Below are 17,032 nucleotides of genomic sequence, written 5' to 3'. Positions count from 1 at the left end.
AACTCTTGAAAGCAGTCAGAGAAAAGAAAAACATTATATATAGGAGAACAATGATTCAAATATCGAAATTTCCTATTAGAAATCAGAGGGCAGAGGAGGTGAAACAACACTGTTAAGGAACTGAAATAAAAACTGTCAACTCAGAATTCTATGTTCAAAGAAAACATCTCTCAGGTAAGACAACAAAATAATGACACAAATGATGGAACTAGCTGGGCACAGTGGCACACACCTATAATTCCAATGACTTTGGGGGATCGCAAGTTGGAGGTCAGCCTCAGTAACTAAACAAAACCCTGTCTCAAAATAAAAAGGGCTGGCGATGTGGCTCAGTGGTTAAGTGCCTCTATGTTCAATCTCTGGTGCCCCCCCCCCCTAAAAAAAAAGGAACTAAAGAGAATTTATTGCCAGAACCTCTGCAAATAGAACCAAAAAAAAAAAAAAAAAAACCCCAATAAAGACTGAAGGAAAATGATACCACCTGAATTGGGAACTTCAGGAATGAAGGAGCAGCAAAAAGCTAATTATAAGGCCAAATAAAACACTTATTTTCTCCTCTTAAATTCCTCAAATTATGTGTGAATGGAAAACGCAAAAATAACAACACTGTTTACGCTATAGTGTAGATGTAGTTATTCCCCAAAGGTTCATGCGTTAAGAGCTTGTCCCAGCGTGATGACACTGAGTTAGTGGGACCTTTCAGAGGTGGGGCCTGGTGGGAAGTGGCTGGGTCACTGGGGGTATTCCTCAGAAGGGATTAATGTAGTTCTCATGGGATCACAGAGTTCCCAAGAGTGGGCCCACCAGCCATCTGGCTTCTTGTCTTGCCTTGTGATTTTCTCCCCTTTGCACCTGCTCCCACCATTATGCCATCTGCTATGACCTGATATAGCCACAGTTCCATCACCACATCTGGTATTATGGTGCTGAGACTTTCAACTTTCAAAACTATGAACTAAATAGTTTATAAATTACCCAGCCTCAGATATTTTGTTACAGTGACAGAAAATGCACTAATTAGTAGACAATATAGGATTTTAAATGCAAGTAAATAAAATACAAATGACAACTATAACACTAAGAAGAAGAAAGTAAAGGGACTTATATATTTGTAAGATTTCTAACATTTTACTGAGGCAGGCTGTGAAACCTAAAGTACTACACTGTAATCACCAGAGCAAACACTAAAATTCAGAAATATAATAAAATATCTAATCAGCAAATTAAAATGAGTATTTAAAAACATTGAAAAATCCATATGAGAGTGGAAAATACAGAACAAGGAACAAAAATAACAGAGGGGACAAATACAAATTGGAAAAAAAAATCAGGTTTAAATCCTATTATATTCCTCATTATATTAAATGTAAATGGCCTGAACTAACTAATTTTAAAAAAACAGACTGTGAAATGACATGTTTACAAATACTTATTTGTATGCTATTATAGGAAACTCCTGTTAATATACTGACACAGGTTACAGTGAAAAGATGGGGGAGAAAGTACTGTGCAAACACTAGTCAAGGAAAGTTTAAGTAGCTATATTAATATCTGAAGTAGCTCTGGAAAGAAATGGTAATGATAAAAGAAGCAACTCACCAAGATTTAACAATCATAAGTGAAGATGCACCAAAAAAAGTACTTATAAATGCATGAAGGAAAAGTTGCCAGAACTAAAGAAGAAATAGACCATCCCACAATTACTCCTGGATACCTGAGTATTTCTCTATCAGTAACAGAATAAGCAGTCAGAAAATGATTGAGATTAGAAGAGACCTGAACATTATTCACCCCCTTGACCTAATGACTCTGAGAGGACATTTCCTGCAACCCAATAATGTTCTCATCAAAGAAACCCAGAGTATTATACAAAACAGACCCTAAACTGAGCCTAAGAAACCCTGAAACAATAGAAATCATATAAGTATGTTCTGACGACAGAATTACATTAGAAATTAATAATAAAAGATAACTGGTAAATCTCCAAATAACTGAAAATTAATTTCCATCTAAATGAATCATGGGTCAAAGGAAAGTTAGGAAATACTTGGAATGAAAACATAAATACAATACATCAAAAATTTAGGGATGCTGCTAAAAAACACTGCTTGGAATAAAATGATGCTTATATCAGAAATGTCTCAAAACAATAAAAAAGCTGGATACAGTGGGTCATGCCTGAAATATGAGCAACTTGAGGCTGAAGCAGGAGGATTGCAAGTTTGAGGCCAGTCTCCATAAAGTAGTGAGACCCTCTCTCAAAATAAAACGAAAAGAGCTGATTAAGAAAACCTCAGTGGCAGAGTGCCCCTGGTTCAATCCCTCATAGAAGAGAAAAAAGAAACAAGCACAGAAAGCAGAACAGTAACAGAGCCTGGTCATAGGACCGCTCCGGGGATGAGCGCCTGCACAACTGCACAAGGCTCTGGGTCAGTCACAGCATCACAGGCACCAACATGACCAAGAACAGGAGGGTCACCAGCAAACTCAACTCAAAGTGAGCTTAAAAAAGAAAATAATGACAAGCAGAATCAAAAGGAGTGTGTGGTGGAGAGGAAAAGAGAACAGAAAAACAACAGAAAAAAATCGGTGAAACCAAAAGGCAATTCTTTGAAAATGTTTTTTAAATGCATAACCTTCCAGCTAAGCTGAGCAATAAGGAAGACAACAAATCACCAATACCAGGAATACTAGGGATGAAAGAGGTGTATCACTACAGACCTGCCCAAACTAAAGTCTAATAAAAAAGTATTTATTTGGGCTGGGGATGTGGCTCAAGTGGTAGCGCGCTCGCCTGGCATGCGTGCGGCCCGGGTTTGATCCTCAGCACCACATACAAAGATGTTGTGTCCGCCAAAAACTAAAAAATAAATATTAAAAATTCTCTCTCTCTCTCTCTCTCTCCCTCTCTCTCTTTAAAAAAAAAAAAAGGTATTTGTTAGAAAGAAAAGGACAGCCTTTCTATTTACTAAAGATGAATTTCTACTTATAAAACTTTCTAACACAGAAAACTCCAGGCAAGAACGACTTAGTTACTAAATTCTATTTCTATTTATAGGATTAAACCTATTAATAGATATGTATTATAGGTAAATATAGACATGTGAATAGATAATTATGCTGTATTTATGTAGATTTATCGCTACATAAGAAATTATACTAATTCCTCATAATTACTTTCAGAAAACAAAAGAAAAAAGAACATTCCAACCCAATTTAGGAGGTCAGTATTGCACTGATAACACAAAAAGACAAATATATTACAAGAAAACTACAAACCATGAACAGAGATACAAAGATGAAATGAAGACCTTGCCAGCCATCCCAAAGCAGAAAGAAAGCATCACCTGCAGACCTCACAGCAGGGATCGATGAAGCCCTTCAGGCAGAAGGAAAACAGCAGATGGACACCTGAATCCCCACAAAGGAATGCAGAATATCAGCCATGGTTAACAACATGGGTAAATAAAAAAGATATTTACAATTATTATCTAAATTTCCTGAAAGCATAATCGAGTGACATCATCATGAAAAACAAAGGACTTCCAGAAATCCTCTCCTCTGTAAATGCGATTAGAACACTGGCAAAAGCTGTCAAAATAATCTTCTTCAGTACTCCTGGGAATTAATAAAAGGCTTGCAAAAATACGAGGAGCATTTATTGGTTCTTATTCAAGAGAACAGCTGAGTCCTGGTAAACCCAGGGAGTATTGTGGTGTTAACATGTTCTAGACTGGGCTCCCCTAAGAGGCACCTGGAAACAGCAACAGCAAATCACAGGACGGAACAAGACAGGGCTGGAGCTCTTCCAAAGCCCCATTTTTAGAGATCTGCCATTATTCAGCCTATTTGGAAGTTCTATGGGAAAATGTACTCATAAAGCTTATCTCAGTTTTACTGAGACCTCTCCCAGATAAACAGCCTTTTCCCTGGGGACAGCTGTCAAAAATAATAAGCAGCGATTATATAACTGTATCTGTGTAAAGCAGTAAAATATTTAGGTCAAAAAAGTAGTTGGTCAAAGATTGGAATGTTAGGCCCAAAAAAATCTACCATACTCCTGGGAATCTAAAAGCCAAACACGGAGAGGATATCCATGTGGTATCTTTTTATGGACATCCAAGACTACACAAGTGTTCAGGAAAGACCAAAGAAGGTTATAAACTCTCGTTTCTGACTGATATTAAGACTCTAGAAAGCAAGATTTGAAGGCCAATGTAGAGTCAAACTGTCTGAATTTTGAAGGAGTGCCCAATACCAAGAGCCACTCAGCAAATGGGAGACTTACCAGTTTCCAGGCTTCTAAGGAAACCTCTGTCCAGTGATTAGCTAAACACTAGGCTAACTAAGCAGAGACTTCAGGGGCCCCACCCAACAGAGTTGGCAGAATCAGCTCCAGGATATAAGTAAACAAAAAACAGCAGCAGCAACAAACCCTAAGGAAACAGGGAGAATCCGATTTTCAGAGCCCCCACAACAAACTATCTTAAATACCCAGTTTTCAACCAAAAGATGACACATGCAAAGAAAGAAGATAGTTGTTGAGAGCCACAGCCAGTCAGAATGGCCCCTGGAATTTTGCCAGAAGTAATGGTTGAGAGGCGAGCCATTAAGATGATGCTGGATTGATTCAATTGTATATTAGACCTTTACACCAGTAATCGGGCAGCTCTTGCTGCCTCTGGCGCCTGCTACTTTGGAGTTCCTGTTGAGTTCTCGCGAGAGTGAATGCCACGCAGTCCAGTGGAGGGAGTTCCAATTGGTGTGGTGTGCAGGTGGGTGGCGTTCGGGAGAGTTCAGAAATAAAGTTTGTTCCTGCTTGAGTGGCTCGTCATTTGTGCCCAGCCAGACTGAGGCAGATAGTGAGAAAAAAAAAGATTGAAAACTATCACTGAGAATGCCCAGACACTGAACTTACCTGCCATACAGCTATTTAAAGAACTAAAGGAAACCATGTGTAAAGAAGCAAAAAAAAAAAAAAAAAAAAAAAAAAGAGAGAGAGAGAGAGAGACCTAAGTCTTAATAAAGGGATAGAAACTACTTTCTTAATTATAGAGTTGAAAAGTATAATAAATGAAATAAAAAGTCCACTAGAGAGGCTCAGTAGCAGAGAAGAACAGGTAGAAGAACAAGTGGCTTGAAGACAGGTGCATGGTGTGAGCAGCATCTGTCCCACTCTGGAACTCATGCTGAAGTCTGACTGCCACTGGGGCAGTGCGGGTGGGAGGGGAAGCTTTAACAAGTGAGGAGGTTGGTTGTCAAAAGGATTAATGCCTTTCTTGAGGGAGTGAGTGCTTTACTCTAGCAGAATCAGACTAGTTACCATTACACACAAAGTGATAGGTGAGGCTGCCTCTGTGTTTTGTCCCTTTTACAGGTGCCTGCTTGCCTTTTTTATCATCCATTATTCTGACAAACTTATTAGATGACCCCACTATGCTCCTGGACTTCCCAGCCTCCTAAACCCTGAGCCAAAATGAACTTCATTTTGTAAATAACTCAGGCTCAGGTGTATTCTGTTACAGCAACAAAAGTGAACTAAATTGAGGTCAACTGAGCCAGTTCAGAGTGACGAACACTATAGAAAAAAGACTTAAGAAAAATAAAGATCTCAATGGTGAGATGCCATCAAGAATACCAATCCACACAGTGGGTGTTCTATAAAAAGAAAAAAGGCGCATAGAGATTATGGGGAGAAATAACAATGACAAAAAGCTTCTCGAATTTCATGAAAAACAATCCACATAAGCAAGAAGCTCAGCAAACTCAGAGATACCCATCTAAACACATTGAAATCCAACTGTTGAAAACCAGAAAATCTAGCAAATTATCATAGAAGCCATCTTTAAAAAGGTTAACAACTGACTTCACATTAGAAGTCCTGGAGGCCAGAAGGCAGTGGTATGTCACAAATAAAGGACTACTAATCACGATTTCCATCTACAAATGTCCTTGACTAATAATGGGGTTATGTTTCAATAAACCCAGTGAGTTGAAACCTGTGAAAATGCATTTAATACCCTGCTAAATACAAACTTGAAAGTGAAATCATCCTACACCCAGATGCTTATTGACTTATAATGCGGCTACATTCTAATAAACTTATTAAGTAAAAAAAAAAAATCCTCAGGTCAAACCGTTAAATCAGGGACCATCTAAAAAGCAAGACATCTCCTTTGAAAATTGCTGAGAACTTAAAATATTCCCAGATTAACAAAATGTGAGAATTTGTTGCTAGCACAACAGCCCTACAAAAACAACAAAACAAAAAACACTGAGAACCTCAGGTTGAAATAAAAGCATAATAGTAGACAGTAGGTCAAATACATATGGACGGATAAAGAACACTAGCAAAGGTGACCACATAAATAAATATAAAAAACAGCAAGCACATATGTATTTTTCTTTGTAACTGTATGCTCCTTTCTATTAGATTTGAAAGAAAATTACATAGAGGAATAATTATAAATTTGTGTTTATGGGCATACAGTATATAAAGTCATCATTTAGATGATAATAATAGCACAAAGGAGGTGAAAGAGAAAGGAACTATACAGCAAAAAAACTTTTATATGCTGTTGAAATTAAGTTGGTTTACAGACAGAACATTAAAGTAAGATGTTAAGTATAATCCCAAGGGCAACCACCTAGAGAACAATTCAAATAAACAATAAAAAGAATGAAAGCGGGGCTGGGGATACGGCTCAAGTAGTAGTGCGCTCACCTGGCATGCGTGAGACACTGGGTTCGATCCTCAGCACCACATAAAAATAAAGATATTGTGTTCACCTAAAGCTAAAAAATAAATATTAAAAAAAAGAATGACAAGGGAATTAAAAGCAAACTAGAAAATTTCTATTTAATATTTTAAAAAGTACTAATGGAGGAATGGAGAACAGAAATAATACATTCAGCAAAAATAGTGACATAGCAGACAAAAATCACCCCTTATTATTAAGTACATGAAATATAACCATTAAAATTCCCCAGTGTAGATTCTGAAAGGATAAACAAAGACCCGTAAGCTAACTAAGTACTGTAAAGAGGCATACTTCCGATTCCAAAACACAGGCACATTTTTTAAAGTACAAGAATGAAAAAAATAAATAATGAAAGCAGTAACCAATTGACAGATGAAGTAACTACTTTATAACAGACAGAACAGGCTTAAAGACAAAAGTTTTTACTGAAGACAAAAAAAAGAACATTTGGAATAAAAGGGGCAATCCATAGGAGGATATAAGAAACATATGCATACCCCCTCCCAACCTAAATACAGGAAGGAAAAACTAACAGTCTTGAAGAAATAGTTCCACAGTAAGGCTTCAATTCCCACTTTCAATAATGGATAAAACATATACACAGACAATCAATAAAGAAACTTGAACCCCATGATAAACTGAGGCGCCCTAGCAGGCACACAGAACATTCCAGCACAACAGCAGAACACCATTCTTCTAAACTACATGCTGAAATTCTCCAGGGTGGACCACATGTTAGGCCACAAAACAAATTTCAAAAAAACTTTAAATATATGGAACAAAGTTAGAAACCAATAATAGAAGGAAAACTGGAAAATTCATCCATATCTAGAAACAACATCCTCTTACACAACTGTATTAATCTGGCTTGTTAATATAACAATACCCCGGGCCAAATAACTTTATAAATAGAGGTTTACACAGCACCATTCTGGAGCTTCAAAGGCACAGCTCAGGTCTGGTGAGGACCTCAAGGACAACAGCAGGAAAGCAAGGGAGAGGAAGAGACCTCGTTACAAAATTGAAAGCCAGAAAGCAATTCTAGGGTCAGGTGGTCAGGCTAGATTGTGGTTGTTTTGTTTTTTGTTTTGGGGGACTTTTGGTGGTGCAAGGCCTCAAGCATGCAGGCAAGCACTCTACCACCAAACCACATTCCCAGCCTGTAGGCTCAGGTTGTTATAACTCATTCTTGGGGGAGAATTTGCTCAGGAAATCTGCATTCCCTTTGGAGGGCCAGTATCCAATGACCTCCTATTATGCCCCATTCTCTTTTAAGGTTCCATCTATCTCTCAGCACTGCCATATTAGGGACCACACTTCCAACACATGAACCCTCAGCAGTGACACTCAAACCATATCCAAACCATAGCACAACCAATAGATCAAATAAGAAGTCACAGGAAAAATGATACAATATGTTTGAAATGTATAGAAGCAAAGACAGCAACAATAAACACAAAAACAACAGCAAACATGAACTTCACATGTTGTGAAATCATGAATTCACAACAACAAAGGAATAAAACCTTAATTATAGAAGAAATGATGAAACTGGAAAATTACCATTTAGCTACCACAGGAACTTCTGTATTGGGCAAGAATTTTAAGTATATGCTAGAATTACTACCTGTTTGATAAGGAAGCAAGATATTTACATAGATTAAAATTTTTCTCTAGGATACTTACAATTTGCATATGGAAAAACAGTAACTGCATAGTGAACAAACAATGCAGGTACCCCACATGATCCCAGCTGACACCACAAGTGAGGAAACACTGAAATCACGTCTCCTGACATGCTGCAATGAGGACACACAATCGTACCACAGTTCTGGGCAGTTCTGTGCTCCAGCATCTGAGAACCGTCCTGTATTTCTTAAAATGCCAAGGTTATGGAAAGACAAACGGCCAGGAGTTGCTCTAGATTAAAGCTGACTAAAGATGGGGCACTAAGCTCAAGGCATGATCCTAGGCAATTTTCCTAAAGTATGACCAGAGACAAGGCTGAAATCTGAATGAGGTCTGTAAATACAAGTACTCTATCAACACTGCCTTCTTGTTATCTGAGTGTCCTGTTCATAGGAAACACATATTACAGTATTTAAGGATAAATATTTAATACTTGTCAGGAACTTTATCAAATAGTTTGATAAAATATGTATTTAAACACATGAAAGTATATATACTATATGATAAAGAAAATGTGATAAAATGTTAGTATTTGGGGAATCTGGATGAAGGAAAAGGATATATGGAACATTTTTGTACTATTTCTGCAATTTTTCCTGGAAGTCTAACATCATTTTATGTTAAGATATTTTTATTTTTAAAAAGTTCTTTTACCTTTTTTGCACACACACATTTAACATATATATCTACACACGTCTTAATGAGTTTGGACATATACATACTTGCATGATACTATCACAACAATCGAGATAGTAAGCACACATCGCTTCCAAACTGTGTTCTTATGTGCCTTTTCAAAAGCTGACAGATAAAGCAGTATGTATTTATCACGTACATGATGTCTGAAGAACTTGTGGAGTGACTAAACCACCTCATTAGTAACACATTACCTCCAGTTATTCCGTGGTGAGAACACTTCATATCTGTGTTTTTCAGAAATATATCATTATTAGCTACAGAGGTCATGTCCGACCACAGAGCTCTTGAACTCATTCTTCCCGACTGAAATTCCCTGACCACGGTCTCCCCAAATTCCCCACGTGGCCTCCACCAATCCAGATCCTATTCTCTGCCTCTCTTGAGATTGATTTTTTAAGACTGCACACAAATGAGATCACATGGTACTTTTCTTTCTGTGTCTGGCTTATTTCACTTAACAGAATGTCCTATAGGCTCATCCATTTTGTCACAAATGACAAAATTTCTTCTTTTGTGTGCTAAATAGTATCCTGTGTATATATACTATATTTTCTCTATCTATTCATCCACAGAAGGGGGCGATTCCATATCTTCTTGGCTATTGTGAAGAACGCTGCAGTCAACCCAGAAATGCAAATCCTCTTTGACACAGGATGTCATTTCCTTTGAACATACACCTAGTAGGACTGCTGCAGCACCTTGCATTTACTTGTCAGTAATTTGTATGTCTCTTGGGGGGGTGGGGTGTCTGTTCAGATCCTTTGTTCATTTCTTAAACAAGCTGCATTTTTGTTAGTGGAGTGAGTTCTTTACGTACTTTGGGTATTCACCCCTTATCAGATATACATTGCAAACATTTTCTCCTCTTCTGCAGGCTGTCTCAATCAACTGTGTTGATTGCTTCCCTGGCTACAGAGGAGCATTTTAGTTTTGATGCAATCCCATCTACCTATTCTTGCTTTTGTTACCTGTGCTTTTGGGGTCATATCATTGCCAATGTCATGTATCATTTCCCGTTTTCTTCAAGTAGTTTTGGGTCTTGGGTTGATTTTGTATATGTAGAAGATAAAGGTCTAGTTTCAGACTTCTGCATATGGAATAGTTTTCCTGGCACTGTTTACCATAGAGACCATTCTTTCTCTATTGTTTTGTTTCATTTGTTTGTGGTACTGGGGATTGAACTGAGGGATGCTCTATCACTGAGCTATATATTTCCAGCCCATTTTTATTTTGAACAGGGTCTTGCCAAGTTGCCCAAGCTGGCCTTGAATCTGTGACTTTCCTGCCTCAGTCTCCCAAAAAGCTGGGATCGTAGGTGTGTACCACCACACACAGTTTCCAATGTGTATTCGTGGCACCTTTGTTCAAAGTCAGTTGGCTATAAATGCATGGATTTATTTCAGGGCTCTCTTTTCTGCCCCATTGTGTTTTTTAATGCCAGTACTATGCTGTTTTGACTCCTACAGCAAGAATAGGTAGATGTATTACCCAATTTGTTGGCATATAATCATGCACAATAGTCCCTTATGATCCTTTTTATTCCTGTTATATCAATTATATCTCCTTTTCAATTTCTGGTTTTGAGTCTTCTAATTAAAGGTTTACTGATTTTAGTCTTTCAAAAATATAATTCTTGACATTTTTTTTTTAAATTTAATCTTTATTTTTGCTTTGATCTTTTAATCCTTTCTTCTACAAACTTTGAGCTGTTTGTTTTTGGTTTCCAAGTTCCTTGAGTTGCAAAGCTAGGTTAAGATCTTTCTTCTGTTTTAACATAGGTGTATATTGCTATAAATGCTAGTTTTAGAACTGCTTTTGCTGTACTCCATACATTTTGGTATGTTATGTTTCCATTTTCATTTGTCTCAAATTTTTAAATGTCTTTTCATTGGCCCACTGTTCAGGAGCATGCCATTTAACTTTCATATATTTGTGAATTCACCAAAGTTTCTTCTGTTATTAAATATCCTGTTTAATACCATTATGGTCAGAAAAAACATTTCATTAAATTTGTTAAGACTTGTTTTGTAAGTGAACACATGGCCTGTGCTGGAGAATGTCTACGTGCCATTGAGAATGTGCATTTTGCAACTGCTGGTTCTGTTTAGTCTGTAGTGTAATTTTTAAGTTCAACATTTTCTGATTTTTGGTCTGGATGAATTGTCCATTTGCTGAAAGTTCTGTCAAAAGTCCCCTACTATTATTAAATTGCAGATAATCTCTCCCTTCAGCTCTACTAATATTTGTTTTATTTAGGTGTTCTAATGTTTAGTACATATATATTCACAATATCCTCTTGCTGAATTGACCCTGTCATCAATATAATGATCCTGTCTTTTTACAATTTTTTTTACTTAAAGTCTACTTTATCTGATGTAAGTATAGCTACTACTTTCCTTTTCTGTTTTCCATTAGGATGAAACATCTTTTTCCATCCCTTCACTTTAAATTTGTGTGTCCCTACTAGTAAAGTGAGTCTCTTGTAGGCAGCATATAATTGAATCCTGTTTCTTTAATCCAATTCACCACTCTGTCCTTTACATTCAACTACTGATAGATACAGATGTACTACTGCCATTCCATTATTTTATGCAGATCCTTTCTTCTTTCGTCTCTTGCTGTCTTTGTGGTTAAGTGATTTTTCTCTAGTGATGTTTGATTCCTTCCTTTATATTTTTTGTTTATCTGCTATCAGTCTTTGCTTTCTAGACTTACAAAACACATAGTTTGAAGAGGTTATTCTAAGCTGATAAAAACTTCGATCTCAAAAAACTTCCAAACTTTTACTCCTCACCCCCAACATTTTGAAGTGTGTGTATATCGCTGGGGATGAAAGCCATGGCCTCATGAATGCAAGAAAGTGTCCTATCCACCGAGCTACATCTTCAGCCTCATTTTGAATCTTTGATGCCACAATTTACAACTTTTTATATTGTATATCACTCAAAATTTATTGTAGCTATTATTTTCTTTTAATTTTCACACTGAAGAAATTTTCATCACTATTAGACTATTATTCTGATTTTGACCATGTTCTTTAGTTTCACCAGTTTCATACTTTCAGATGCTTCTTATAGGTCATTAATGTCTTTTATTTTAGTTTATGAAGAACTCCCTTTAGTATTTTTTTATAACAAGTCTAATGACAATAAACTCTCAGCTTTTGTCTGGAAAAGCCCTTCTCCATTTCTGAATGACAGCTTCAGCTTGCTTGATAGTGTTCTTTAGCAGTTTTTTTTTTTTTTCTCCCCTTTCCCCTCAGCACTTGAAATCCATCCAGCTCTCACCCAGCCTACAAGACTTCTCCTAGGAAGTCTGCTGTTAGTCACTCTGGAATCCTTTTATATGCTACTCATCTTTTCTCTTGCTGCTTTTAGGATCCTCTGGTTTGGGACCATTTGATTATAATATGCTTTGGGAAAATTTTGTTTGGCTTCAATCTGCAGATTTTTGATTTTACCGAATCTGAGTATCCACAACTTTTCCCAGGTTTAGAAAGTTTTCTATTACTATTTCTTTTCCACTCCTTTATCTTTCTTCTTGAAATTCTCAAATATATACACTTCCCATTTGTCCCATAAATCCTATAAGCTTTCTTCATTCCTTTTATCATTCACTCTACCCTGACTATGTATTTTCAAATAATCTGTCTTCAAGTTCTCTGTTGCATTTTTTACTTCTTTCATTACATTTTCCAATTCCAGGATCTTCTTATTTTAATTATTAAATTTTTCACTCTGGTCACTTATTGTTTTCCTCATTTCACTGAATTTGTCCTCTGCATTTGCTTAAAAAGTTTGCCTCGCAGCCTTAAAACGGTTACTCTGAACTCTTAGGCAGTTCAAACATTTTAATTTCTTCAGGGTCTATCATGGGCACTTTTTTCTTCTTTAGCTATTTCATGTTGCCCTGGTCATTCTTGATCCTTGTCATCATGCACTGATATTGGTGGTGGAGGCCTGATGTTATTAGGGTGGATGGTATCTTTCTCTAAATTATGCTGAGTTCAGAGGAGGAGAGATGCAGGTAACAGAACACTGTACTTCCTGAGCCTGATGGTCTTTCTGTGCTACAACTATGATCTCTTACCTGGTTACTTAATCCTTGGCTACGTATTTTCCTACATGGATAGTGGTTTAAACTTGTGTTTCTATGTGGGACAACAGCCTAGTCCACTATCTTGCTCTGCCCCTTCGAGTCTAACATTATTCTACAAAGTTAACCCAAATCTCACTTGATCCTAAAGACCCAGGACCTATAAGAGTGCTGATTGTAATTACGTAGAAATAGATACCTTGAGACTTTCCTTAATCAACTCAAAACTCTTGAGGAGGAAGCAGGAATATCCCCTGTAAGCATTTAGAATATCTTAACAGAATGTTTCCTACTGTTCCACTTGTTACATCATGGTTTTGTAAAGCAGGTTGTGGCTTGCCATAAAATGTTGGTTTTCTCAGAAAAAATAGACAATAGAGAATGCTTACTGTACTGAGTGCTATTACTGTCCCAGTGAATCCCTACAATATCTCCATTTTAAAATGAGCAACTCAAAAGACTATTATTATTAAGGTATAATTTACTTTGGAAACAAAGAGGTTAACATAGGTGGGAAGGGGTGGGAAAGAACTTAAAAGAAATGACAATATCTACTTTATAGAATTATTACAAGTATTTAATGAAGTAGTTTTTCTCAAACAATAGGAATAGTTCTTGGTACATAAAAAGTCCAGTTTTTTTTTTTTTTTTTGGGGGGGGGGGGGACACAGGGAATGAACCCAGAGGCACTTAACCATTGAGCCACATCCCTACCGCTTTTGATTTTTTGAGACAAAGTCTAAGTTGCCCCAAGATTGGCTTTGAACTTGCAATCCTCCTGCCTCAGCTTCCTGAGCCACTGGGATTACAGACATGTGCCACAACACTGAGCTAAATTTTTGAAAATTAAATAATTCAGAAAGACCATATAGCTAAATAGTACACAGAGCCAACCACCTTACTCCCAAGGTTCATATTCTTAACCAGTAGTACTATTCTGCTTCATGGCTGTAGGAATTGCTTGAAAAAATGTTCACCATGGATCTGAACTTTCACCTATTCTCCTGAAGTGAGCCACATTACCAGTCCATCTATAAGGTCTAAGATTTTCACAAGGTTTAAAGGTGTGAACCAGGGCTTAGGATGGCACGGTGAGTTGGCAATGATCAAACAAACTTTCCCAGGCAGCAAACAGCACTTGCCAAAAGACTGCTGATGCCTGCTAACTACAGTTTTCCTATACATTTCCAGAGCTGGAACATAAGTAGAGTCAAACCCTAGAACCTATAGCTCCATTGACCTCAATAGGCATTTTGTATCTCTTTGAACATTTCAACCCATTTTTGCTCTTTCTCTCACACACAGTATGTGCACACCCCCACACACTGCAAGTCTGAGAGGACGAACATCAAAATCCTTTGTTAGGTGGTAGGACAAACGTGGATGCTTTTTCTTAAATATACTTTTTGACATTTTTCTCTTTTTCCCATAAGAAGCCCAAAAGCTCTAAAAATAATGATAAAAGATTAGTCCTAAATAAGTCCTCATATAAAAGAGAAAAAGAAAAAGAGACGGTGGAATCAAAGCTTTAAGTATTTTGTTACCCAGAAGGCAAAAATGATCATACGAGTGTAACAGTCTGAACTTCTGACCAGTTATTGATCTAGTTCAGCAATGTTAGAATAAGTTTTTAGAGCTACCAAGAGTAAATACAAAGATCATTAATCAATATTTTCCTATTCATTAAATTTCAGCACTTTCCAAGACTTTGCTACAAAAATAACCTGCAAATGTACATTTTATACTTTCTACTTATTTATGAAATCTGAACTATTCCTCAGTGAAAACAGAATTTTGTTCTTTGTTCTAATTTTCTTTCATCTCCCTCAATGTGTTATCAGCACGTCTTTCCTCTCTCCTTGATAAATGGTGATGTTCCCTAAGCTGACACTTTCAGCGTTCATCCTCACCAGAAGCTGAAAACTCTCCTCCATCCAGAAGTGGAAATGGAAGTGTGTCCCTGTGTGTTCCCTTCATAGACTGCTGAAGGACTTAGTTGTTTCCAGTCATTTGCTTGCCTCACGCTGGTTATGTCCTAAGTCCTTGTCAGTACATTCAGTGTTGGCATATAGAAAACAAAATTACACACACCTGAGAACATGTTTTGTACCCCAACAATTGATCCTATGTAGACAGACAGTCTCCTCCTTGCTTCAAAAACTATATGATGTTTAATTTCATTCAATAACAAATAAGCCATTTTTCCCATTCTGAGTGCTTGTTACAGATGAAGTGTCTCAGTCAATGTTTGTTTCTCATGTTCCTTTTCACAATGTCCTACTTGTTTTATGTAGTGGCAACTTTTCATTTCAAAACTGTGACAATTCAAAGGCATATATACCATTGTGTCATTTGGGAAGTCAACTATCTGTGTATTGTGCAACCATCACAAACACAGAGTAGGAAAAACCAGATTCACTGTAGTGTTTGTCCAAAAGGCCCCAAGTGTTAATTTTTGGCAACATAACAATAATCAAACACCCATATGTTTCCTAATCAACATCAAGTTAAAATGTGTAACTCCCAAGGTAATATCCAAAGTGAAAACTTATTGGTGACAGCCAGAGGGGGAAAAAAAAAAGTACAAGCTAAGACAGAACTCTATACTAGGACCCCTGGGGGTCCCTGACTCTCCCACTTTCAAGGACAAGAGTCTAGAGAAGCAGGAACGTCCCTGTACCTTTTTTGAGCTATAAACCAGGAGCAAGAGCTTTCCTGAAGTCTTCCCCCACCACATCTCTGGGACAACCATTTTAAACAATCCATTTTCCACCAAGGGGGCTTAAGAACACAGTCCAAGAAAACCTCATGAAACTGCTTTCAAACTAGACGAGGCTATCCTTTCTTCAGGACCTCAGGAAGCTTGTTTCCCCAGGCAGTTCAGCTGCTAAGTTCAAGTCAAGTCTGATAAACTGAGTTTGGAACTGAAGGTCTTCTGTCTGGGATAGGAGGTAGAGGTGACAATGAGGGCAGAATTGAGTTCAGTGGCACAAAAGAAGGTGGGCAAGGTCACCACTTTTTTGATGGATTCATTTAGATAATTAAGATCTTAGTTCAAAATTTTTATCTGGTGAAACACAATACAATCTGTTGACTAAGATTAAGGGCAACTACCTACTTCATTTTTCAATGCTGTCATTCCCACTTTAGCATATGAGCACCAGAGTCCTGAAGACCCACATTCTACTGACTTCAACTCAACTGTGTGTATGTGGTAAAGGCAAACACACACTTCTGATGCAAGGAAACAGGGTCAACCAAACCCCCACCGCCTGTGAACAGAAGGCTGAATAAGATGATGGAGGACACAGCTTACAGTTTGAGCTTCTCCTTTTATTCCTCATTCAGATCAAAACTTCTCTGTGCCTTAGTTTTCTCCCCTGTAAAATGGCCATATTAGTATCAATCTTCCTCAGTCAAGGGGTACTTGTAAGAAAATGGCAAGTGAAAATTTAAAAATCAAAATATATAACACAATGTATCATTAACAATCATGGTTCTTCTCATATATTTAATTATATTCATGAACCTTACACTGAAAATCATTATTTTACTGACTTCCGTAACTTTCTACTTGTTCAACAAATATTTATTATGTGTCCATTATAAAGCACTCTGCTGATATATTTATATTCAAGTCCATTGCTATGTTTACTCAGTTACTAAGTATACTCAGTGTTATGCAAATATGAGTCTGGAAGGAAAATCTTTTTTTTTTTTTAAATATTTATTTTGGGGGGGGGGCTGGGGATGTGGCTCAAGAGGTAGTGCGCTCACCTGGCATGCGT

At 37.2% G+C, this 17,032-nt stretch overlaps 1 protein-coding gene across 2 annotated transcripts in view; it reads right to left on the bottom strand.

Annotated features, from left to right (window-relative positions):
* Ubtd2 (ubiquitin domain containing 2) overlaps positions 1-17,032 on the bottom strand; it is a 65,177-nt gene that overhangs the window by 35,478 nt on the left and 12,667 nt on the right. The window contains exon 1 of one of the 2 annotated variants that reach the window (XM_027938729.2): positions 6,725-6,754. The exons of the other annotated variant lie outside the window; for it this stretch is intronic. Within the exon in view, the coding sequence (XP_027794530.1) occupies positions 6,725-6,731 (7 nt within the window). The 5' untranslated portion in view covers positions 6,732-6,754. Of the gene's footprint in view, positions 1-6,724; positions 6,755-17,032 lie in introns of those variants that run through there. 2 annotated transcript variants of the gene reach the window in all.

Source organism: Marmota flaviventris, chromosome 5, assembly GCF_047511675.1.
Source record: "Marmota flaviventris isolate mMarFla1 chromosome 5, mMarFla1.hap1, whole genome shotgun sequence".
In the NCBI taxonomy this organism is placed as follows: domain Eukaryota; kingdom Metazoa; phylum Chordata; class Mammalia; order Rodentia; family Sciuridae; genus Marmota; species Marmota flaviventris.
This window is presented reverse-complemented; position numbering and strand designations above follow the sequence as displayed.